This window comes from Sabethes cyaneus, chromosome 1, assembly GCF_943734655.1.
Source record: "Sabethes cyaneus chromosome 1, idSabCyanKW18_F2, whole genome shotgun sequence".
Taxonomy (NCBI): domain Eukaryota; kingdom Metazoa; phylum Arthropoda; class Insecta; order Diptera; family Culicidae; genus Sabethes; species Sabethes cyaneus.
In genome coordinates this window covers 166,406,704-166,433,479 of record NC_071353.1, presented here as the reverse complement: position 1 = coordinate 166,433,479, position 26,776 = coordinate 166,406,704, and the positions used below count along the sequence as shown (strand labels likewise).

General features: G+C 41.8%; 2 protein-coding genes across 2 annotated transcripts; one reads left to right on the top strand and one right to left on the bottom strand.

Annotated features, from left to right (window-relative positions):
- Positions 1 to 3,487: 3,487 nt before the first annotated feature.
- On the bottom strand, positions 3,488 to 4,908 carry LOC128745125 (28S ribosomal protein S29, mitochondrial). The gene is made up of 2 exons (XM_053842118.1): positions 4,801 to 4,908; positions 3,488 to 4,736 (listed from the first exon to the last, which is right to left on the bottom strand). The coding sequence occupies exon 2, from the start codon at positions 4,719 to 4,721 to the stop codon at positions 3,549 to 3,551; it is 1,173 nt and encodes a 390-aa protein (XP_053698093.1). The 5' UTR covers positions 4,722 to 4,736; positions 4,801 to 4,908; the 3' UTR covers positions 3,488 to 3,548.
- Positions 4,909 to 12,184: 7,276 nt separating this feature from the next.
- LOC128740059 (phosphatidylinositol-3-phosphatase SAC1) lies at positions 12,185 to 14,815 on the top strand. The gene is made up of 6 exons (XM_053835571.1): positions 12,185 to 12,390; positions 12,503 to 12,594; positions 12,656 to 12,861; positions 12,931 to 13,902; positions 13,965 to 14,234; positions 14,310 to 14,815. Exons 1-6 carry the CDS (start codon positions 12,356 to 12,358, stop codon positions 14,511 to 14,513), a joined length of 1,779 nt encoding a protein of 592 aa, XP_053691546.1. The 5' UTR covers positions 12,185 to 12,355; the 3' UTR covers positions 14,514 to 14,815.
- Positions 14,816 to 26,776: the final 11,961 nt, after the last annotated feature.

Sequence of the window (26,776 nt, the reverse complement as noted above, 5' to 3'; positions counted from 1 at the left end):
CCCTCTAGGAGGTCGTTTTGACATTTCTGCCAGCTTTTTTGACTCTCGGACCACTGTGCACCGCCATTGTGAGACCTAGGATAGCTTATGCTTCGTTGGTATGGTGGCCAAAAACTTCAGAAGCCACGGATATTAAAAAGTTGAACAAACTTCAACGATTACCATGCATGGCCATAACCGGAGCAATGAAAAGCACCCATTCGAAGGCTCTAGAAGCTATCCTCCACTTGCTACCTCTGGATCAACACGTTCAGTTAGAGGCTAAGAAAAGCGCCCTAACACTTAAACGATGGAAAACAATACTCGACGGGGCCCCGTCGGACACTGGAGTATTCTGAAACTTCTACCTGTTGGCCCAGTTGCGGAAATGAACAGTGATTGGATGGAAGCTAGAACCAACTACGACATCACATACACAGTAAACGAACCATCACGTTCGGTCTGGGATGAGGGACGACCTAGTGTCCGCAGTGGTTCAATCAAGTTCTATACCGACGGGTCAAAGGTGGGAGTCAAAACGGGTGCTGAAGTGTACGGCCCCAGAACTACAATATCTATAGCAATGGAAAATTGGCCAACAGTTTTCCAGGCTGAGATAGCTGCTATAATAGGATGTGCTAACGTCTGTCTCAAAAGGAAATACAGACATGCTAATATCTGCGTTTTCTCTGACAGCCAAGCGGCACTGAAAGTGCTTAAAGCTTTTTAAGTGTTTCTCAAAACTTGTCTAGGATTGCATTTGTCACTTACGGCAACTGAGCCAGGTAAACTCGGTAAACCTGTACAGGGTCCGTGGTCATTGCGGAATAGATGGAAATGAACTCGCAGACGAACTAGCCAGATGTGATTCTAACTCTCCATTCACAGGTCCGGATCCATTCTGCGGTATCTCGGACTGTGTGATGAAGAGTGGGCTGAAACAATGGGAGAGCCGCATGATTATGGCCAATTGGATGGCCGTACAGTCGCTCAAACAATCAAAGAAATTTATAATGCCTAGTATTAAGGTTACTCAGAAGCTGCTGAGTCTCAAGAGAGACCTCAGCACGTTTACCGGTCTGGTGACAGGACATTGCCCGAGTAAATATCATCTTCGGAATCTCGGCTTCGTGCAAGATGATATTTGTCGCCTGTGTAATACCGAGGGCGAAACCTCGGAACACTTACTCTGCAATTGTGGAGCACTAATACGACGCAGACTGCAGTATCTCAAAAAGGCCCTACTAGAGCCTAGGGAGATCTGGTTTGCGTCGCCGATCAGGATTATAAGGTTTATAAACCAAGTTATCCCTGATTGGCACCTGTCTCGCTGCTCCGGCTACCAGCCTACCACTTCCTCAATAAATGATATGTAAGCCTGAAGCGTACAGTAAAAGAAACAATAGGGCACACCACAATAGTTCAAAATAATGGATGCAGTGGTGAGAGTACCCAACAGAAGAGGAAAGAGGAACAAGTGCGTAATGAGTTGACCACCGCCCTGGGGAAGAAAAAGCGTCAGAAGGAGGACGAAGTTCTTGATGAGGTAGAATAACGATTTCGGGGTGAATGAGACGTGATAGTTCTAGAAGAGGGCATGCCAATCTCGTAAAGGATACACACCGAAGCCTGATAAGTTTAGGGACGAGGAGGAAAACCTGGTCACAAACGAACGCAAGGTGGTCGACAGGTGGAAGGAGTTCTTTGAGCATCTCAACGGCGATATAACAGGAAACGAAACGGGAGAAATGCCTACAAACGCAAACAGTGTGCCGGTTCCTGATCTCGAGGAGATTCGACGAGTAAGCGGACAGCTAAAGAATAATAGAGCCACCGCAGAGGACCGAATTCCGGCAAAATCTCCAAGAACCACTAGCAACGGCACTTCACTGGATCTACCATAGGAGTAGATAGGGGTGGTTTGTCCTAACGCTACTTGCAAGGTGCTCTTCCAGATTTTGTTACGTCGTCTATCCCTAATAGCAAGAGAATTCTTTGGGCAGTTCAAAGTGGAAGGCTTTAAGGGGGACCCGGGCTACTGCGGATCAAAATTGAACTTTTTGACAATGATCCTCCAGAAATGTCAGGAGTACGTGACCATGCATCATATTTTCGTGGATTTCAGGGCAGCATACGATAAAGTTGAGCGAGAACAGCTAGGGCAGATAGTGCACCACAAGAACAGTTTTCCGAACAAACTGACGCGGCTGATAAAACCTACGTGCGTGTTTCGGGGCACTTTAAAGTTTCTTCGAATCGCGCAGAGAGCTGCGGCTAGGGGATGGACTGTCCTGTATGCTATTCATCATGGCTATTGAAGGTGTGGTCCGGCGAACGGGCATCAAACCGAGGGGAACGATCTTCAGCAAGAGTAACAAACTCCTAGCCTTGACAGATGGCCTCGATATCGTTACCTTGGGACGGCGGAAGCAATCTACGCCAGACTCTAAACGGAGGCTAGCAAAATAGGGTTACAAATCAATGCGTCGAAAACCAACCATATGGTAAGAAGGGGCTCCAGAGAAAATTAGGTTTGCCTCCAACGGACACTGACTACTGACGGTGATGAACTGGACGTGGTTGATGAATTCAAATAATTGGGATTTATGGTCACCACCGACAATAATACGAGTAAGGAGATTCAACGACGCATCAAGCTGGAAGTCGACCTTAACTTTTCTCTCTGCAAGACACTTCTATCAAGGAAAGACGTATGAATCGCCGTCATACACCCATGGCTAAAGTTGGGACACTACACGGTGGGCCGATTGCGTTGGAAGTATGCCAGACCCCAGACGACTGTGCAGTGAAATCCATTCTCTTCAAGATCCCCACCGAAACCAGGAAAGGAGGGACCCAACGTGCTAGACGATTCGACCGAATTGCGTATGGATACGCAGTTAGGTTAGAAAACCCACCCGTTTGAAGATGCGGTTTATAACAACGTTAAACCAAAACTGACCATAACTTTTTTATCTAGCACAATCCTACATATCTGAATTTTCTATAACTTACTTATCTGGAGTCATCACCCTTTTTTCCTGGATTAACGCCGGATCTACAGAACAAAGCCGCAGCATTTCGTTCGATTACCGTTAAATTATCAGGTCAGCCACTGAATCGACCCGTTTCTGCTTATCGCACTAATATTTTGAACCACAGTTCTAAATTACGGATTCCCAAATAAGGATTACCTATTATCAAAATCCAAAAAACACTTTTTCACTGGTTTCGACAAATTTTTCTTTTGGACACTACAAAATGGAGAAAACTAATTTTTCTTTTGGACACTACAAAATGGAGAAAAGAATCTGCGCTGCGATGATTTTTTACAGGCATTCACAGCTTGCTACGTTTTTTTCAAATTCTTTTTTCTCCCACTCAAAACGTTAGCAACGTTAGCGTCGTTAGCAACACCGACGTTACGAATACCCGAAATATCTCGACCATCGACTAGAGAAAAAAGAACCGAACGCAGAAAATAATTACAAACTGAAAAAACCTTTATCGTTAGACCTTTTAGCTAAACGCAAACCTGTTTATTACCAACCAACGGACCTTTTTCCCGCCTACAGACTAGCGCACAACTGCATCAACTTGAACGGATTTCTACCGCTAAGGAATTCCAGCTCCTTATCGTAACCAGCTTCGGTAATCTGAACCCACCTGCGGTTCAGATAGTACTGCATGCAGCTGTAAAACTCCTCCTCCGTGTAGTCGTCCACCCGAACCGGAACGAACGGATCCAGATGCTCGAAACCCTCGCGCCGCAACAGATACATCGGCAGTTCCGATTCCATGCGGTCTTCCGTCAGGGCCATTCGATCAACGGCCAGGATGCAAACTCCGTTGCACCAGCTAGCTTCGGTGAGGTCCAAGAAGGGCTTCGTGAGCGTTAGCTTATCCGGTGTCACACGAACCTTATTCTCGGCCAGAATCCGAGTGTGCGGATGGAAGAAGGCATTGAACCCATCGATAACAACCATGGTCTTCAGTTTCCCTTCGGTCGATTGCTGCCGTAACTCTTGCAGGATTGCCGCTATCGCATCACAGGAAAATTTCACCCGATTGATACCGTGATCAACAAGCTCCAGCAACGGCGCACCGGCGGGTGTCGTCTCTCGTATGCTCCAAACATAATCCCGACTTACTTTCAAGTCCAGCTTTGTCAGCAACTTGAGGTTCTGATGTTTAAAGTGACTCAACCAAGCTGCCCCATCCAGAGGCAAATCCAGCTGACCCTCATGACTGCTGGAGTTGGCCGTTTCTTTGGCTCGTTTCATCCAGTTCGGTACCCACGGAACGTGTACCAACACGAACTGCTGATTAAATCCGTAGTGCAGCAAGTGTGCCAAAACTAGCGATTTGCCAGAACCATCTTTGCCGTACAGCACGAATCGATTCACCGGCCGTTGGAAATCGGTACGCCGCAGGCAGTCGATGATTTCAATGGCTGGCTGACGAACCATTAGGCAACTTTCGGTGAAAGTTTTGACCTGCCGCTCGAAGGTCTTCGGAAAGCCACCGTGCAAGTAGATCTGCTTTCTAACATCCAACGGGATCGTATAGAACCGTCCCAGGTGCGATTTGTTGTGATTAGTTGGATCGCTTTCGACGGTACGAAATTCTTCCAGCTTGCTTTGATTTAAATCCGGGACGGTGGTGGCTGCGGTCGATAAGTGTGAAACCGTCACTGCCGGTCGCAATAACTGCGCGAGGCTACCGGAACGGCGTAAAAACATTGCGTAAACGTTCGACTGCAAAGAAAGCAAAGACAATGAGTCCTGGATAGTTTTACATATAAAAAGGGGGTAATATTACTTGATTAAAATCGGGAAAATCTATTCAATGTTCAATTTCGCTCGATTTTTACTTTTTTAAGACGGAAACAAAAAAAAACTCTGCAACGAAGATCATCAGTGTTCCAGAGCAGGGGTGCCAGGTGATTTTTTGAAAAGTCTTCACGAATCAAAGAAAAATGTCGACTAACATTTGAAGGGGTCGTATAAGCCAACTGTCAAACAGAACGAGTGAGAGTTCATTTTCCTATGCTGCTCCAGCAAAAAATAACTCTCACTCGTTCTGTTTGACAGTTGGCTTATCCGCCCCTTTCAAATGTTGGTCGACAAATGTCTTCATTTGTCTTCCTTCCCGCATAGTCAAATACCATACGCCAACGATTTTCCGTATAGTTTTCTAACCATTTGCTCTATAATCATATAACCATATGCAGACTATACCCAGCAATGGTTTTGACTATGTGCCAAATGGTAAACTGAGAAATAACCATTGCATGAACTAGTCGTTAGGTTTGGTTACCATACAAAAATGCTGATTTTCGCGAACAATTTTTTGGCGATACCATACTTGGTATGGTGGACATATAGTCAGTGAAATTGTACTAAAACTGTTACATATATAGTATTATTATGGTTTTTCGGAAACAAACGATTCGCATTGAATGATAGGGACAATGATAATTATATGGTCTCTAATGGTGTATGTAACATTGCACTAATGGTTTTAATATGGTTACTGGATTGTACCGGGAATCGTTGGTGTATTATATTTAATGATCTAAATATTGTTTTGTAATTAAATGATTCATTTATTTTCTCATGAATAGTACAAACAAAAGTTTTATTTGTGTGGATGCCGGACAACATGCGGCAATCTGCAATATGTGTTCGCTTCACCAAATAAATTCACGAATAAAGTTCCAACGGGAGATGGCTCGACAAGATTGAAGCGGTCCGCAGTAGGTGTCGAAACACCGAGGCGATTGGCGACGAGTAGCTCAGGACCGAGGTCAGGAAGTTGGGACGAGTTTCTGATACGGCATAAACCTGCACGGATCTAGGCCGTGAAGCAGAAAAAGTAGCCAAATTACCTCTTCGTGTATACACATTTTTTGTGAAGCGATGTGTACTCTGGCCTAGACTCTGCGTCTTTTAGAAAATACCTGTAATAAAAAAAGAAAAACTACATATGATATGAATTTAAAATGAAAACATATTCATTATGTTTTACCTGCACTTTTTCATATAATTTATCGAGGAGTTGGGGACGCACAACATCTCGCTTCAAAATTGTATAACAAAATGGCTGTTTTGCATTTAATGCACTATACCATAAATAGTAACTATAGAAAGCATAGTCAGCATTTCGTTCTTACTATTTATTTAGTACTAACTATATACAATATCGTACCTGAATGGTTTAACATCCACGACTTCGAATAGTAGCAACTAATATGAAACTATATCACGAACAATCACTATTGGTCATATAGTACATTTATAATACCGTTTTACCAATAGTTTTTGATTATGCGGGTTCGGCTTTCCGCCCATTTAAACTGCATGGTGAAGACATGTCTTCACATGTCTTCAAGTGAAGATATTTCACTTTTTTGTAATAAAAATGTCTTCAAAATGAAGACATGTCTTCACTTCTGGCATCTCTGTTCCCCATGTACACTATTACTTAGGTACGGCAAACGCGGCATGTTTGTGTTCGTAATATGCTAAAAAGTATAGCTGTGTTAGTGTGATCGTTGTACGGCACAATGTTTATGCTTTTTTATGCCCGTAGAAGAATAGGGCGAGATTGACGTCACCCTTGCTGTTTACATTATTTGCGCTGCTAACACAAACAAACGGTACGTTGTTCCACACCTCTACTACTTCACATCGCTCTGTTCCAGAGTCGTGTTCTTTGTTGACAATAAATTTTGACAATCGTTTCGATGTTTCTTCGACAAGAGAGATGGGAAAGTGATCGATATTTTTCTAGTTGCATAATATATCGATAAGATAGATAAGAGATCATTAACAAATTGCGTAGATAAATCAAGAGCAACATTTCAATCCAGCTTTCCACGAGCGATAATGGCGGATATTGAGCACAAATGGGCGCAATCTTTTGACATGCATTGGAGGAGCGTCGAGTTCGCCCTGACGGAGTTACTATGGATACGTTCATGATTGTTTGTTGTTCGAGTGTAAAAATGTAAACATTGTTTAATTTTGCGAATCAGCTGAAGTGGAACATAACTAAACGGATTTAAACTTTTATAGTGGTTTGCGGCCATAATTTGCTGAAGGCACTGGCTCAGAATACTTTTTCTCAATCGTGCGAATTAAACATTCGAAACATTACACATTAACGCAAACGAAACATTAACTTCATGTTGGTCGAGCCGTTGTCAAGTTTGCTCTCGAACAGCGTCTCGACTTGATAAGAAACTTTCCGTTGCGTATTTGGACATTCTTCTTGAAATTTGCGAAAACTGCAAAGCCACAATTCATAAAACTTGTAGACCGTTCCATTATGTTCCTCTTTAGCTGATCTGCAAAATTGAACAATGTTTACATTTTTACATTCGAACAACAAACAATCATGAATGTATCCATAGTAACTCCGTCAGGGCGAACTCGACGCTCCTCCAATGCATATCAAAAGATTGTGCCCACTTGTGCTCACTATCCGCCATTATCGCTCGTGGAAAGCTGGATAGGGCCCAAGTGCAAAATATAAAAAAACTGGTTTTTTGGTTATATTTAAAGCTTTTTTAAGTATCTATCCAGCTTTTTACGAGCCATAATGGCGGACGTGTTCGTAATATTTGAACAGCATTTTTGACATTTCCCTAATACATCGCACGTTTTCTTTCCGTACATTCCTTTAGTTTTACCGTGAACGCGCGGAAAGAAAACGTGCGATGTATAGGGGAAATGTCAAAAATGCCGTTCAAATATTACGAACACGTCCGCCATTATGGCTCGTAAAAAGCTGGATAATAATACCAAACGTCATAGCGAATTGAAAACTTTATGAGTCTTAAAAAGCAAATTTGAAAAAACCTTATGTGAAAACTGGCAACAAAGTTTTCATTTTGTGCTTCAGCCCTTCTGTATGAAAAAGCCTATCCAGCTTTTTACTAGCCATAATGGCGGACGTGTTCGTAATATTTGAACGGCATTTTTGACATTTCCCCAATACATCGCACGTTTTCTTTCCGCGCGTTCACGGTAAAACTAAAGGAATGTACGGAAAGAAAACGTGCGATGTATTAGGGAAATGTCAAAAATGCTGTTTAAATATTACGAACACGTCCACCATTATGGCTCGTAAAAAGCTGGATACGCAGTTTGTGTTTTGTTTTGCATTCGGCCCTATTTTTGTTGTGGGATTTCTGCTGCTTGCTGCTGCTGCGAAGATGATCCCCGCCGTACAATTGCGCGAGAGACTCGACGGACGACCGGAAAAAACAATACGATGCTACCTGCATAAATAACACGGTCATTCACAGACACGACATGTTTAGTACTTAAGCCTGCGCGGCAACAGAAGCAGCATTGAGTAACAACTAGCAGCATGTCGCATACCAAATGTTGCATTTCACATGTTACCGAAAAATTGCCCAGTTTAAACGCACCTTTACTTTTCGGCTTGCACGAAAAAAGCTATTTCGCTGTATATATATATATATCAGCTGTGGAGGAACCGGACAGAGTTCGTTAGTTGCGCGTCCGAGACATTTACTATCGCTGAACTGCCAAGGCGTGATGCACTTGCACGCTGTGGTGAGTTAGAAATGCTAAATGAATGAACTGCTGCTGCTTCACACTACCAATAGCGACTACCGCACCTCACGGGTAACACGTTTCGCTTCACAAACCTGTTCAACGGTGGCAGATTTGCTGATGAAATTAAACCCCAACTTTTCTAGTATAGAAATAATAAAGCTGATCGGTGTCCCAGTTACGAATTTTTAACCTTTTCTAGCCATTGCGCTTCAAAACAACGTGATAAAAAAAAAGGCCAAACGCGAAACGCTGTCTAAAAGCCGGCCCAACACCAAAATCATATCACCACTGACAGTAAATAAAAGCCTCATGTCAAAGGCCCCATCAAAAATTGATAATCAAATCAGCCTTATGAAAAAGTCGTATTACTGAATGATCTCCGAAAACGGCCAAACGCATATTTTTGCAAATTACAAAGTAAATCAATGTCTTTTCTGCTAGTTGTTGCATTACACATTAAACTATTATGTTTTTGCATCATAATGTGACATTCAATTCTAAGCAACACTGTTTATATCAAATAAGGAGTTAAAAAATGATGCTCAAGTTTCAACATCGATTTTCTCGAAACTGTCAGTTTTGACTTCGGCCTATTTGAAATGTTGCTCTTGAAATTATTGTGCTTTGCAGCTGTACCTGGATTAATCCAGATTATTTTCTTCGATGCCAATGTATATGACAAAAGAAAACAGCAACATTGCAGTTGTCACTCTTTCTTTTTCTCACTCACAGCATTCGCATTGTCGCACTTTTTGTGCCAGTCGCACTTTTAGACTCCAGTCTGGTGTCCAGTAAGGTGCAAAATGTGGGATATTAATCCAGCTTTTTACGAGCCATAATGGCGGACGGGTTCGTAATATTTGAACAGCATTTTTGACATTTCCCTAATACATCGCACATGTTCTTTCCGTACATTCCTTTAGTTTTACCGTGAACGCTCGGAAAGAAAACGTGCGATGTATTAGGGAAATGTCAAAAATGCTGTTCAAATATTACGAACACGTCCACCATTATGGCTTGTAAAAAGCTGGATAGAAAAACAGCGACACTGGCATTCTATCCAGCTTTTTACGAGCCATAATGGTGGACGTGTTCGTAATATTTGAACAGCATTTTTGACATTTCCCTAATACATCGCACGTTTTCTTTCCGTACATTCCTTTAGTTTTACCACAGAAAACAGACATCCATTTAGGAACAAATTTTTCGGAAATTCTCGGATAAAATTTCAAATTAAAATCACCCAATATGCTAGCGACACCACCACTATCCAGCTTTTTACGAGCCATAATGGCGGACGTGTTCGTAATATTTGAACAGCATTTTTGACATTTCCCCAATACATCGCACGTTTTCTTTCCGCGCGTTCACGGTAAAACTAAAGGAATGTACGGAAAGAAAACGTGCGATGTATTGAGGAAATGTCAAAAATGCTGTTCAAATATTACGAACACGTCCGCCATTATGGCTCGTAAAAAGCTGGATAGAATTGTGGATGCCAATTTACAACAGTTATGCAGTCAAAAAGCTGATAAACAACAACCTGCAGTATAAAACGCCAGGATTGCTAATAAACGACTGATTTACTGCTTATTTTAATGCTTATCCAGCTTTTTACGAGCCATAATGGCGGACGTGTTCGTAATATTTGAACAGCATTTTTGACATTTCCCTAATACGTCACTCGTTTTCTTTCCGCGTGTTCACGCTAAAACTAAAGGAATGTACGGAAAGAAAACGTGCGATGTATTAGGGATATGTCAAAAATGCTGTTCAAATATTACGAACACGTCCGCCATTATGGCTCGTAAAAAGCTGGATACATCGCACGTTTTCTTTCCTACATTCCTTTAGTTTTACCGTGAACGCGCGGAAAGAAAACGTGCGATGTATTGGGGAAATGTCAAAAATGCTGTTCAAATATTACGAACACGTCCGCCATTATGGCTCGTAAAAAGCTGGTTTGGTTACCTGGGTAGTGATTGTTTTAAAGCTCAAATAAAGTTTTATCTTCTGATAAGGCACATGTTGAAGTAAATACATGAACCGAGCATTATGAAAGGATTCGTCTTCAAAAACTTTTACGAACCACATCGCGTCGGAAAGGTCTTGTGTTGTGTCAAAGTCAGGGGGGTGGTGTCAAGCGAAAATTTCGTACCTAGCATCGAAATCATCACAAACTATACAGACACCACGCGTAGAACAAATATCATAAAATCTAAGGGACCAATTTCATTTGAAGCGAGTGAATCTCGTCCCTCGCATTTCTCACATATTCACATGGCACTCAAAGCTCTCAAACGCTATCTGTTTTTTTACTCTGCTAGAAATTCAAAAATCCATTCGCCCAGAAAACTTAGTAGCCCGATTACATGTATGTTTTTCCATAAATGCATTTGCAACCTGTTTCATTTGGATGTCGTTCCGATAGCGACCGGCATACTATAGGGTGTTTGCAGAGTGCATATGTATTGGAGATTTGTTGGGCAGGCAAAAGTGACAGCTCCATATAAAACACACGGGCTGGGAAGAGCAAAATTTTTTAAATGATTTATTTTCTTTATTTAAAACAGAAATTACAAATTGCTTCATACATATGGCAAGGTAATACATCTGTTTACTAAATAAAAAATTATTTTCAACAAATAAGCTAAGACGCGGTAGCAATGATCAAAAATGTAACTATGACCTATGTTAGCGGGATAAAACTAAACAAATATCAATATCCAGTAGTTGCTTTCGGCTAAGAAAGCAATTTATTATGCTAAAACCAATTTTATATTCCGTTACTTTCAACTTGGCCTATGCCGTATTCTGCTTCAAAAATCAGTATATTTGGGACACCGATTTAACGCGAATTCACCGAAACCCTAGTTACCAAAAGTCAGCATATATTTCAAGGAACATTTGTTGGTTATTTTGACTATTAGTTGCTTTAAAATGATGAATAATTTTAGAAAAAATGATAATTTTATCCAGCACGTTTTTGCTGCATCGAATAGGAAAATATGCAATGTGTGCCCAACAGATGTCTTGCATGTGTGTGTAGCAAAAGCCCTATGGTGGTGACCGGTGCTCTCATAGCCATGTTCTCATGGACCTGTATTTCCCTAATACATCGCACGTTTTCCTTCCACGCGTTCACGGTAAAACCAAAGGAATGCAAGGAAAGAAAACGTGCGATGTATTAGGGAAATGTCAAAAATGTTGTGCAAATATTGCGAACACGTCTGCCATTATGGCTCGTAAAAAGCTGGATACAAAATTTGTTGTAACGTCAGCTGCGCCGATGGAGATGCTCTTATGAAGAAGCATTCCCTCGCGTTTTCGGCGCTTAGACCATTTTGTTGCTTTGAGGTAGGATTTTTGTTTTTTTGAGTTGAGCGACCTAGAGTGACTATATACAGAGTGGCGACAATGTCAAAATTGGAATGATAATTATCTGTCAGTGTCATTCCAATCGAGCAGACAACCTATCCAACGCGTATGCAGGAAAGAGAAAGAAAACCCTAGGATAAACCGCATTGCATACATTTGGGATGACTTGGCGCCACTCTGTATATAGTCACTCTAGAGCGACCAAATCTGTCAGTTTCAGTTCGTTTCGTTTCGCTTCGCAAGATCATCCGAATCACGTCATCGATTTTTCATGGCCCGATGAAGTGAGAAAATCTGAACAGACGATAACAATTTAGAAGGGCCCGGATTGCTTGCCTTCCTAATTTTCCGATCGGTAATATTGACTTTTTTAAACGCCGAACGCCAGTGAGTACTCTTCTGCAAGAATGGCTTCCTGGGAGATTCACGACGATATGAACCTGTAAGTACATGGCACGGAATGTTTTCCTGTTTTTTTTTCTTGGATTGTGAAATCTGCAATGGAAAGTAGGTACAATAATTTAACAAAAATCGCGTGTGTTCTGTTTTGGCAGCTACATCACGGCCGATAAGTTCTACATCGAACCAAACGGTAAAGGTGAAGTGCTAATAATTGATCGGATCAGCCGGGAAACCTCTCTGCAAGGTAAACTAACGAACGAAAGCTTCGACTGACTTTACTGTGAAATACATTTTTTCGTTTCCAGTCAAAACCAGCCAGCTTCCACATGGGATTCAGGTTCGGAAAATATGCGGCATCCTGGGCGTGATTAAACTGATAAGCGGCTTCCACTTGGTCGTGATGACCCATCGAATATTTGTCGGTATCGTTAATGCACAGGTAATCTGGCGTTTGGCCGGATTCGACATCATTCCATTCGTGCCGTCGTTGACGCATTTGAGCGATACTCAGGTCCGTTCGTATGACTGTTGAAGCTTTTGGTAGAAAAAATAGTGAAATAATTTTCGTTCCGTTTTACAGAAAGTACAGAACAGCGTCTATGTGGCAATGGTGCGGCAGGTGCTGGACACTCCGTACTACTACTTTTCGTACACGTACGACATCACGCACACCCTGCAGCGTCTGCACTCGATGCCGCCGGATTTCCTGCATACCGGACTGTACGAACGAGCGGATCTGCGTTTCGTTTGGAACGGATATCTGCTGAAGCATTTCCACCGGCCGGAGCTGCGACAGTACTGTTTGCCCATTATTCTGGGCTTCGTTTCTATCAACGACGTTATGGTGAATGGGCATGCCTTCCAGTGGATTTTGATGTCACGCCGTTCGGTGCACCGTGCCGGAACACGTCTGTTTTGTCGGGGCATCGACCAGACGGGAAACGTGGCGAATTATGTCGAAACCGAGCAGATCATCGACGTACGAGGGGATAAAGTTTCGTTCGTACAGACGCGTGGCAGCATTCCGCTCTACTGGCGACAGACGCCGAATTTGAAGTACAAACCCCCGCCGGAGTTGGTGGCTGGCCGGGATCATCTGATTGCCTGCTCGAAGCATCTGGATATGCAGCTGATTCACTACGGTCGGCAGGTGCTGGTCAACCTAATCGATCATCGCGGCGCCGAGGATGTGCTGGAGAAGGCTTTTGCGACAACGATTTCGACCTTGGGGAACCAGAATGTCCGCTACGAATCGTACGACTTCCATGCGGAGTGTCGCAAAATGCGCTACGATCGGTTGAACATTCTAATCGCCCGGTTGGCCCACGAGCAGGACGAGTTCAGCGTGTTTCATCTGAGAAGGGATGGAACGTTGCTCTCGTCGCAGGATGGCGTTTTCCGTACGAACTGCATCGACTGTCTGGACCGGACGAACGTCGTCCAGAGCATGCTGGCCAAGCGCAGCTTGGAGCAGAGTCTGATGAGGCTAGGTGTGTTGACCAGCGGTCAACGGATCGATCCCAGTTCGACCTTTGAGTGGCTTTTCAAGGGGGTAAGTTGTTGGCTGTTTGCGCTTAAAGTTTACTGATCTAAATGATGGAATCTAAAAAACAGGTCTGGGCAGATAATGCCGATTTGGTGTCGGTCCAGTACAGTGGAACCGGCGCACTAAAGACGGACTTTACCCGCACCGGCAAGCGCACCAAGATGGGCTTGCTGCGCGACGGTGTAAACTCGATGACACGTTATTATAAGAACAATTTCAACGACGGCGTCCGGCAGGATGCCATTGATCTGTTTCTCGGAAACTATGCCGTACAGGATGGCGAAGGACTAACCGTTCAGTGCCCGTTGGTGATTCAGAAGGGCTGGAAGTATGGAACAGTAAGTGGTTGACTCGCCGATCGGCCCCGATCAGTAGTCATAGTATGTTTAATAACTGTTTTTTTTGTCATCTAGTTCCCGGTGGTACTGCTATTTGCGTTCGCCATGTTCTTCGCATCGGCCGTCTATCCTCAGGAGTACAACACGGAAAACCTGCTGTTTATTCTATTCTGGGGCTCAATGGTCGGTGTCACCGGAGCTGGCATACTAAAGTACGGTGTTGAGTTCGTGGATTGGCCCAAACTGCTACCGGCAACGCGGTCCAAGATGGATGCCTGACGGCACTAGTTAAGAGCGCACGAAACTTGGGAGGGTGCTTTTTAGTGTCGATTTGTAAATAGATAGTTTCATGGTTTATGTATGGTTCAGGGGGTGATAGCACCGCTTGGAATTTGTCCCATTCCCTACCCTATAGAAGAAAAAAATCCACCAATACAATCCTTGCACCTGCGTGATTCCGCCCTGGTAAAGCCTGTGCTATTGAAATATAAAGTTACGGTAGATCGAGGTTTTTGGTAGACAACTATTTCAATTTCTGCTAAATCGAATAAATAAAGAACGACTGGTTGACGTTTTAATGTTGATCCTAATTGATGCCGCGTTTTGGCTGAAGTAACTAAAGAAAGAATGCATTATCGGACAAAATTGCTGTCACCTTGCCTGTTTGTGTCTTCTCGGTTTTCTTTGACAGCAAAATAACTTGAATCTTCGAAAATACAGCACCTTCAGGAGGTCGTTTAATTGGTTGTCGTTGCGGATGACCAGCTGCAAACAACATAGGATAATTTCCTAGGCTTATTCATTCTTATTCTGTATTTCGAACGAGTTGAAATATTTCGATCGACTTGGCAAATATTTCTTTCGAGTTGTTTTTTCATATGAAGATCTTTCGTTCGAGCCGCTGTTTTTTCGAACGAAACATAAACCCGTTCGAAATACAGAATAGGGGTGATTACCAATCTCACTTCACGGTGAAATAAATTTCACTTCCAAACTCACGTCACTTTTTTTGACCTATTCCCGATTCCACGTAGAGTGAAGTGAAAAAAATTTCATTCGTGAAGTGAGATTGGCAGTGAAGTGAGTTGCATAATAACCCCATTGACAAGATTGACGGAATATCGTCGGATTGTTTCATTTGCCTTCTCATGTGAACTTGTGCAATAAAATCTACGGTCCCTTATCAATGGTCCGTGGAATAAAAGGGATGCCTTTCTTATTTCCCTTGCCGGACGGACGGCCTGTGCTCAAGTGAGCGGACGTGTTCGTAATATTTGGACAGCATTTTTGACATTTCCCTAATACATCGCACGTTTCCTCTTCGCGCGTTCACGGTAAAACTAAAGGAATGTACGGAAAGAAAACGTGCGATGTTTTAGGGAAATGCCAAAAATGCTGTTTAAATATTACGAACACGTCCGCCATTATGGCTCGTAAAAAGCTGGATAGCTGATTTTATTCAACCTGTGGCTGATCTGTGGTTTAGGTTTAGAAAGAAAAACCTTTTTTCAGCTCTTAAACATCTAAATCTGGTGATTTTATCAAGCTTCAGGCTAATTAATAGCTGCTTTCGAAGCTGCAATGAAGCTTAATAGAAACTTTTTTGCGCTTTTAAATAGCCAATTTGCGCAATGCTGTCAATTCTATTTTTAGAACGAGAAATAGTTTTGCAATCTGCTTTTCCAGTCGCTTAATCAACGCTTCATCAACCTTAATGCAGCCAAAAAAACTCGCTTTAAATTTAAAAAATGAAACGCGGCCTTTTTTTTATTTTGCTGTAAACATGTTTCGTACGCGATATTTTTAATTTCGAATAACTTTAATTCGTATAATTAAGCTAGCTAATTAAAAATGCATGTCTTTTTCCGGGAATTGAACCCGCCATCCTTTGATCCACAAGCACTCACCGTATGATCCGCTCCATTTGCATCTGCAGAACAGACAGCGAGAATATCTTTACACCTGAAGCTTAGCCCGTCTAGCGTGAAGCAGTCGATAATGTCGATAACTGACAAACTTTTGCTGTCAGCCGAATTGCGAAATTCTATGATCTGACAGTATGTGTGCTGTGAGCCGAAAGAAAACTTGGTAGAAGTTTGTAAAGCCACTTTAACACCATTAAGCAGCCTTAAAGTAGTTTGAAAGCTGTGAGGCTAATGAAAGCTTCCACTCTACACTTTAACACCTTTAAGCAGTCGTAAAACAGTTTGATATTTATGGCTGTTTAGAAGCAGATCTTTTAATAGAAAAATCCGCTGTTAAGCTTGTTTATCAGCTTTTAGGAGAGAACTGGTTTGAAAAACTTAAAGTAGCTTAAACATCGCTTATTTAAACACCATTTAAATGCTTACTTTATGCAGCTTTGATCACCTTAAACCAACCCGTAAACAGCCATTGCTCTTGAAATTCAGCTACCGTTGTTACTTGGGAAGCAACATCTACTCCAGCAACTACAAGCAGCGGAATTTTCGACAGGCATCGAAGGATGGATAGGGTTGCCAAGTCTGAAAATTACAAAAACCGGCCGCTCGATCCTGCCTTAAAAAAGTACGGGAGGGGGGGGTGCAGTTTGCTGGATGAGCAATGTTGTGGAGATCAACCACAACGAACATTGAATGGATCAATGGATTATTGAAGAAGGCTAGTTTTAGAGGGACAACAACTTGCTTCTGGCGCTACTAGACAATTTATTGTGCATTACCGTCAGAAGATATTGGCACTGCAAAACTAACTATCTTCAATGATCCACTGCTCAGGATTGCTAATAAATTTATCAGAAAATTTAACAAATCCGGCAAAAAGTACAAATCCGGCTTCATACGTTGGAAACCGGCCTTTTTGCCGGATTGACCGGCCACCGGCTTTGTAAGTAAAAAACCGGCCGGGCCGGCCAAAAACCGGCCACTTGGCAACCCTAAGGATGGACCAGATCCAAGTAACAATTTTAGGCTGATCAAACGCTTTTCTAGCTGATTTTATTCAACCTGTAGCTGAACTATGGTTTAGGTTTAGAAAAAAAAACCTTTTTTCAGCACTTAAACATCTAAATCTGGTGATTTTATCAAGCCTCAGACTTGTTAAGAGCTGCTTTCAAAGCTGCGATGAAGCTTAATAGAGGTTTTTGCGCGCTTTTAAATAGCCAAGTTGCGCAATGCTGTCAATTCTATTTTTAGAACGAGAAATAGTTTTGCAATATGCTCTTCCAGCCGCTTAATTAACGTCTCATCAACCTTTATGCAGCCAAAAGAAAATCTATTTTTAAATTTAAAAAAGTGGAACGCGTCGTTTTTATTTTGCCGTGAACATTGTCGGACGCGATATTTTTAATTTCGAATAACTTTAAGCCGAGAAAAAACTTGGTAGAAGTTTGTAAAGCCACTTTAACACCTTTAAGCAGCCCTAAAATAGTTTGAAAGCTGTGAGCCTAATGAAAGCTTCCACTCTACATTTTAACACCTTTAAGCAGCCGTAAAACGGTTTGATGTTTATGGCTGTTGAGAATCAGATTGTTTAGCAGAAAAATCCGCTATTAAGCTTGTTTATCAGCTTTTGGGAGAGAACTGGTTTGACAAACTTAAAGTAGCTTAAACATCGCTTATTTAAACACCATTTAAGTGCTTACTTTATGCAGCTTTGATCGCTTTAAACCAACCCGTAAACAGCCATTGCTCTTGCAATTCAGCTACCGTTGTTATTTGAGTATACCATACATACAGTTGTACTTGAGGTGAGGTGCGTGGCGCAATTATCACATCAATCTCGATGACAATCCCAGTAGGCCTTGGTTCTCGATCGAACATGGTTTTCCAACAAAACTGATAAGGCTGAAACGTTCTATTGTTAATGGTTCCAATCAAGCATTAGGATAACGGGTGAAACATCGGACGCGTTTGTGGTTTGAAGTAAGATGACGGGCTATCGAATTTGCTTTTCAAAATTGTATTGGAAGGTGCTATTCGAAGGGCAGGCGTATCCAGCTTTTTACGAGCCATAATGGCGGACGGGTTCGTAATATTTGAACAGCATTTTTGACATTTCTTCAATACATCGCACGTTTTCTTTCCTACATTCCTTTAGTTTTACCGTGAACGCGCGGAAAGAAAACGTGCGATGTATTGGGGAAATGTCAAAAATGCTGTACAAATATTACGAACACGTCCGCCATTATGGCTCGTAAAAAGCTGGATAGAGAATCGGTACCATCTTCACGAAATCTCAAACGCTCCTAGCGTTTGCGGGCGACATCGGTATCATCGGTGTTAACCGTAGAACTGTGGAAACAGCGAACACGCGTCTTAAATCATGAATCGCATGAATCATGAAATCTACCAAGTAAACCAAGATGCGGATATTGTGAAGCGACTAAACCACGGCAGGCTAAAATGGGCTGGTCACGTAGCAAGGATGTTGGATGAGACAGCAGCAGGTGTCAGGGGTTACTGGGGAGCGGCAGCCCAATATCGAGAAATGTGGAGACGGCTCCTGAATTCGGCATGGATTCGATAAGTGAATTGTCGCCAAAAAAGTCAACTAAGTAAAGGATGAAGGAGGTATTATTGGACATGGTTGAAGATGACAGAGTTTTAGAAACTAATTCGTGGTTCCCCAACAAACACCGAAGCTGAATTAAAATGCTACTGATTTGGTCACGGCTGATTTAACCCTGAATACAGGTGGTAGACGCTGATTAAATTGAAGTAAAGGTATCTGTATTCTATAAATGATTAAGCAGCCAACGAATGCGCTGTAAATCAGCTGCTTCACATAATAGTGTCACAAGCAGATTAGGAGCATCTTCAACCTCTCCACAACCCGTCAATATTCTCAATAATTGTGCTATACTAGCTGAATAAACGATTTGTCATCTTAATAAACAGCCCTCCCACGAAACATTTATGCGCTGATTAAATATTTTAGCAGCTATTATTATTAAGCCATAGCTAAATATGCATCGAATAAAATTGATGTAAACAATTCTGCAATACTTATTCAGTCGAAATTGGAGAACTTATTCAACCTATTTCGTTTGAGGCAGAAAAAACACTTGTTAAGCAATTGTATCGCTCTTTATGTAACCTCTGTATGCCTTGTTTTCAGCTTTGCGCAAATTGGTTATTTAAAAACGCGCAAAAGCCTCTATTAAGCTCCATTTCAGTTTCGAAAGCAGCTATTAGCAAGCCCGTAGCTTGATGAAATCACTAAATATACATGTTTAAGAGCTGAAAAAAGGTTTTTATTTCTAAAACTTGTAGGGAATGTACCGAGTTTTTTCACAGTTTGAACCTCGCAATAAGCAATACACTGATGTAGTATCCGTCAGTGTAAGTCACTGTTAACCGAACCTTTCGGACGACAGAGCAACAACAACCGATAAAGTCTACGTTCGTCCAAAAACTGACTTTTTGCTTAGAGCATAATATAACATGCCCCAGTATACGTAAGTCTTCAATATGATTTCTACGATTTCTTGATTTCTCTCTGTTTCCCTCGTTCGTACGATGAATTTTCGCAACACATGCGAGAGACTTTCAGTTACACTGAAGCAAATAATTCAGTTTCATCAGATTTATTTTTACGTTGATTCGTCTAACTCGGTACATTCCCTACAAAACTAAACCATAGTTCAGCCACAGGTAGAATAAATTCAGCTATAAAAGCGTTTGATCTGCCTGAAATTGTTAGTTGGTTAGCTGCTTTCAAAGCTGCAATGGAGCTTAATAGAGGCTTTTGCGTGTTTTGAAATAACCAATTTGCGCAATGCAGTCAATTCTATTTTAGAACGAGAAATAGTTTTGCAATGCTTTTTCAGTCGCTTAATCAACGTCTCATCAACCTTTATGCAGCCAAAAAATAATCTATTTTTAAATTTCAAAAATGCAACGCGTCAAATTTATTTTGCTTTGGCATCATAAGCTATATTTTAAATTCCGAATAACTTGAATTCGTAAATGCAAGCTAATCAAAAATGCAAGTCGTCATCTTTCGGGAATTGAACCATCTTCTGAAATTAAAAACTTTCCAATTAAATTCTGCTATTTATATTTATTCGTGACAGATACGTATTTCGCGTACGACATGCAGGCTTCATCAGTGTCTGTTTTCGAAAAATCTTGTACACTGGATCGCCTTAAACCAACCCGTAAACAGCAAGAGCAATTGCTGTTTACGAGTTGGTTTAAGGCGATCCAAGCTGCATAAAGTAAGCACTCAAATGGTGTTTGACCAAGCGATGTTTAATCTACTTTAAATTTTCCAAACCCGCTTTCCTCCAAAGCTGATAAACAAGCTTAATAGCGGATTTTTCTGCTAAACAATCCGCTTCTAAACAGCCATAAACATAGAACCATTTTACGGTTGCTTAAAGGTGTTAATGTGGCTTTATAAACCAGTAGATGCTTTCATTAGGCTCACAGCTTTCAAACCTCTTTAAAGCAATTTAAGGGTGTTATAGTGGCTTTACAAGCTAATACCAAGCTTTCATTCGGCTCATTGTACACATACTGTCAGATCATAGAGTTTCGCAATTCGACTGGCAGCAAAAATATGTCAGTTATCGACATTATCGACTACTTCAAGTGTAAAGATATTTTCACTGTCTGTTCTGCAGATGCAGATGGGGCGGATCATACGATGAGTGCTTATGGATCAGAAGATGGCGGTTCAATTCCCGAAAGATGACGACATGCAATTTTAATTAGCTTGCATATACGAATTCAAGTTATATTCAAAATTTAAAACATAGCATACGACGCCATAGCAAAATAAGTATGACGCGTTCTCTATTCTTTTTTAAATTTAAAAATAGATCATTTTTTGGCTGCATAAAGGTTGATAAGACGTTGATTAAGCGACTGAAAAAGCATTGCAAAACTATTTCTCGTTCTAAAAATAGAATTGACTGCATTGCGCAAATTGGTTATTTCAAAACACGCAAAAGCCTCTATTAAGCTCCATTGCAGCTTTGAAAGCACTTACCCAAGTAACAATTCCAGGCTGATCAAACGTTTTTTAGCTGAATTTATTCAACCTGTGGCTGAACTATGGTTTAGTATTAGAAATAAAAACCTTTTTTCAGCTCTTAAACATCTAAGTCAAGCTTCGGGCTTGCTAATAGCTGCTTTGAAGCTGTAATGTAGCTTAATAGAGGCTTATGCGCGTTTTTAAATAACCAATTTGCGCAAAGCTGGAAACAAGGCGCACAGAGGCGATATAACGGCTGAATAAGTGTTTTTCCGCCTCGAATAAAATAGGTTGAATAAGTTCTCCAATTTCGACTGAATAAGTAATGTACAGTTGTTTACATAAATTTTATTCGATGCATATTCAGCTATGGCTGAATAATTATGGCTGCTAAAAAGTTTATTCAGCGCATAAATGTTTCTTGGGTCGGTTATAAGAAAATGATGGAGTAGCTGCAAATCGCTCAGAAAAAATTGAAAACCATTTTACTTCCGCTTGACTCAACCTCGGTTGGTTTAGGAACGTCTTCATTGATGAATATCCATATGAATTTAATATACCAGCGCAATTTTGTCTTGATTTTTCAAGATACGCAACATGCAAAAAACAATCTTGCACGAATTTTTGCTTTTTCAAATTTCAATTACATTTGTAGTTTCAATTCAGAACACCAAACATGCATACCGGAATTAACGAGGAAAAAAGTTCAATAACACTTCCAGGTGAACAAAAAAAGGATTTTAGAAATGCTTGTTGCGTAATCAAATCATCCTTTTCCAAACCATATCATTTTCTTTTTGAACTGTTACTTAAACGTTCCTGATATTCACAATGTACCATGCGCCTCCATTAAGTCAAATGCCCATACAAATTTTAAGTTAAGTTTTCTCAAAAAAGTTCCATAGGCTACACAGGACAGAACAGGACTACACTATGGTGTATATGGTTAAGCTCTAAGCTCTAAGCCTCTAAGACCGATAGTGATGTTTCCTTGTAAGTCCCCGTACAAAATGCACCCTGTACAAGGCGCTTATTAGACCGGTTGTTCTCTACGGGTATGAAACATGGACAATGCTCGAGGAGGACCTGCGAGTGCTCGGAGTTTTCGAACGACGAAGGCTAAGAACGATTTTCGGTGGCGTACAGGAGAACGCAGTATGGAAGCGGAGGATGAACCATGAACTCGCACAGCTCTATGGCAAACCCAGTATCCAGAAAGTAGCTAAAGCTGGACGAATACGATGGGCAGGGTATGTTGCAAGAATGCCGGACAACTACCCTGCAAAGATGGTGTTCGCCTCAAATCCGGTAGGAACAAGACGACCAGGAGTGCAGCGAGCAAGATGCTTAGACCCGGTGGAGCGAGATCTGGCGGAGAGTACTCGGTGTCCGAGGAATTGGAGAGCGGTAGCCCTCAACCGAGTTACGTGGAGAAACTTCGTTCAACAGGCTTTGTCTTAGGATGGCAAGCCACCTAAGTAAGTAAGTAAGAGTTATTCAGGTTTTAAAAATCTCGCTGTTTTTTGTGACGCCAAACTTAGTCATAGAAGGCCCCTCGGGCATATGTCCGGTACTCCTGGGTTAACTTACGTTTCGTTTACCTTCGCCATTGAGATATCCGTCGAAGAACTACTTCCACCTATCGACCTGTCTGGTGGTCTTAACAAAGTTATATTAAAAATTTATTTCGTGTTCCCCCAGGGAACAGTGAAAAAACTCCGGAATCAAGTGACATATGATCAACATGATCGTAAGGAATTATAACACAAGAAGAGTTTTTCGGGAAAGTTTACAAATTTTGTAAACTAGAACTATGTCCATAGTTGGTAACTATCCACGGTTTGCATAAAATATATATTTTGCATTAAATATTTAATACATTGTATTTTTCAATTAAACAGTGCCGCTGGTTTATCACGTACCGACCATCAATCTGAACAAATTTTTCCAGAGCGATAAATCAAGTAGGCGGCTTTTTGCTCGCACGTTCCAAAGCTAAAATCACACGGACAGTTGACAGTTGAGGTGGCAGCTGAGAGGGCATCATGATCATCATCATCATCATCATCATCTGGTAAAATATTATATTGATCTTGTAAACAAATCCGGTTTCTATCCGTTTAGCAGTTCACAGGGCCTCCTGTCGGTTTGTCGGCTGCGCGCAGTTCTACGCGTCACGGTCATTCACGGTTCCATGCTAATGGGCCGGCCACCTGTTGGTCAACTGCCGCGCTGCGGCACAGTACACGGTAATCAGTTGGTATGAGAAGATTTCTCAACGATTTTTTAACCAGCCAACCGGGGGCTTTGATTATTTTGGACAACGCAGCCGACCACGGCATGCGGCACGGCATTGTGATCGTCTTCGGTGGTTGGCAATATTTACATAACAAATCATGTTAGAGCAAGAGTCACACACGACGATGACCAAGATAGAGGTCAGTCGACAGTTTTCTGGGCAGCACAGCCTCCGCCGACCGTGCGGGTCCTTTTCTGTATAGGCCAGGCATGAGACATGCGGAGCAAAATAACTATATACATTTGACATCCTTACGTTGGGACGCGAAGCGATTTGGTCTGTCTGACCGCAGCATCGGAAAAAGATGTACAACACCCATTTAATATTGCAAACCGGTTATTGCCGATTTCATAATGCGGCAAAACATTGTGGAAAAAAAATATACCCTGCGGACATGGTGAGATTCGGTCACTCATACATAATTGGTCACTAGGAGGAGAGGTACAGTTGTCCCCTGGTGAGATGGAGATTCGGAAGATAAATCGGACAGCATTTTTGTAAAATTCAGATAAAACAAAAACTTTCAGCTAAGCGGGTTCCGCCTGTACGGGTCGTTTAAGCCGAATCGATACTGATAACAATAAGCGGTGAGACTAAATACGCACGTTTTGTGCTTTGTTGCAAACGAGTTGCGTGCTTGAGATGAAAGAGATAGCTGGTGCTGAAAAAAAAAACAAAAGAAACCTGTTCGGGTGGGTTTTCGGGATGCTGGCCGGCTGGCTGGCTGGCAGAAGTTCGACACTCGATTATGTAAGGAAGCTTTATGCTAATATTGATTTTATGTCATCGGCATTTGGCTCTTCTTTTTCTTGGCAGCCGCGCAGACCATGGAGGTTCGAATCGCACGCAAGTTTGCGGCCGACTGCCGGTGCGGGGGTCAACTGAATGCGGTCGCCTGTTGCTCCGGGGGGCGTCCGACTAAGGATCTGCTGCCCTCTTGAGGAAAAGGCTGGAAGCCTGAGGAGCATTGCGGTGGAAGAAAGAGACTGACCTAGAAAGTGAAATTTCTGCGCCCGCGTGAGTTGCATAACAAGCTTCAGCGAGAGTCAGTGGTGTAGATAGTTGGATTCTTGAAATCAGTTCCCATGATTTGAGCCGTTAATGAGTGCGAGAAAAAGTTGATTAATTGTTTGTGAATTTTTTTTGCTTCATTTTGGCGGTCAAAGCCAACAACACTGATAGCAGGAAAGTTGTTTCGTCCAGCTAATTAGAGAGTAGTTCAGCTGAAATGTTTGACTGCCGTTCTCCAATCTCGGCAAACATCAGCTGAACGTACATCGTTAACGATAGGGCACATCCATCGGGCGTGAGTTTGCCCCGAAGTCTACAAACTCGGTCCCAACATCATTTGGGTTTCCACGTTCCCATGTACTTCGTTTTGTCGTTTGTTAATGATAAGTCCCAATATCGCCGACTCCCGTTTAAAACCCCCCAAAATCCACTGCTCTACGGTTGATTCCGATAATATCTAGGTCATCCGCAAAACCAAGAAGCATGTGAGATTTCGTGATGATAGTACCATTCTTTTCCTCATTTGCCCTTCCTTCCTATAATGCACCTTCCAAGGCAATGTTGAATAGCAGGTTAGAGAGTGCACCCCATTGCTTCAGTCTATCCAACGTCACGAAAGCGGTTGAGGTCTCACTCGCTATTCTGGCGTATAATGTTGACCCATCCAGCGTCGCACGAATCAGCGTAATTATTGTCGTCGGAAAACCATATTCTCGCATTATCTGTCACAGCTCATTTCGTTTGACTGAATCCTATGCCACCTTAAAGTCCACAAACGGATGATAAGTCTGCAAAGTTATACTCCTGAAACTTGTCTAGCAACTGACGGAGGGTAAAAATCTAATCCATCGTGGAGCGACCCTCACGGAAACCGGCTTGGTACTCGCCGACGAAGGACTCTAACGATTCACACGGCTAACGGTTTCAGTTTACAGAACAGGATACATACGGGAAAACACCTTATATATTTAGATGTAATTAATCCACAGATATGATTCGGGAAGACAGTGCAAACTTCAGAATCAAAATACAATACATAGCGCATATGTTGCATTTGTCTGATTTTTTGGTGTCTGTCAGACTACCACTTCAGCCGAAGAAGATTAAAATTAACTTTGGAATAGACTTGGCAACGGACATGAAATCAGACGTAAAATTGGACTTTTTTGACGTAGGACTACGTCTTACGGCAGGTTTTGAGATAGGGTGTCATTCCAAAAAATCGAAAAATGCGAGCGTCACGAAAAATGATAGGGTTTGAGCGCTAATAGCTCAGCGGTTTTCTGATCGATTTTCAATATTCTTACACCAATCGATCGGAAAATCTTCTAAGAATTGACCCAAATGAAGAAAAGTATGGATTCCTGATGTTGAACTATTGAAAAATTGAAAATAATGAAACTATGTTTTACCAGAATTCTCGCTTCGTGATTGGTTGTTGGAAATGGCGTCATCAAAGTAGAAACGTGTTTTCACGCTTCGATTCAGTCAATTTTCAATAGATTTCCAAGATATTTACACCAATTGATCGGAAAAACAATTGAAAATACAGAAAACTATTGATTTTCAATGCGCGTCATTGAAAAATTGAATTATTTTCATATTTTTGCCTTCCCTCGTCAGTGCTTTCCTAGCACGGATGACAGAAATATATACGATATAAGCTATGGGCTGAGCTTCCTTATGATTGTATTCAACTTACGCCCTATAGAATCCGATCGAAAATTGTTGAGCTTCAGCTGTTGCTGCCTCCCACGGATAAGGCAACGAAGACATGCAAATTCACCAAGCGAGGTGTTGGAGCTGGAGCACTCGTTTCGCTGCCGTAATGGAATATCTGGCTGCTGAAGTTCTAGAATTGGCATAAAATATGCTGCTCGCGACAACGAAACGATCAGAATTATCATCATTTGCAGCTGGCCATCCGCAACAACGAAGAGTTGAACAAATTGCTGTCCGGTGTCACCACTGCTCAGAGAAGTGACTTTCCAAACATCCAAGCTGTTTTGTTGCTTCAATTTTCAACATATCACGTCGACAAAATGTTCTTTTAAGGACAAAACATACTGTTCATGAAGATTTGAGGAATTTTTGTCCATTGATTGTAATTCTATTTAATTTAGATTGATTCTAATTGTTCGCTTCTTAGAGAAACCGTCTCGAAAGGTATACCAGCTCCAAGTAAATGCGTTCGGTCATGCGTCAAAATGAATGAAACCATGGGTTTATTAAAATGATAGAGTTTTAGTAACATCTTTTGCATCTTCATATA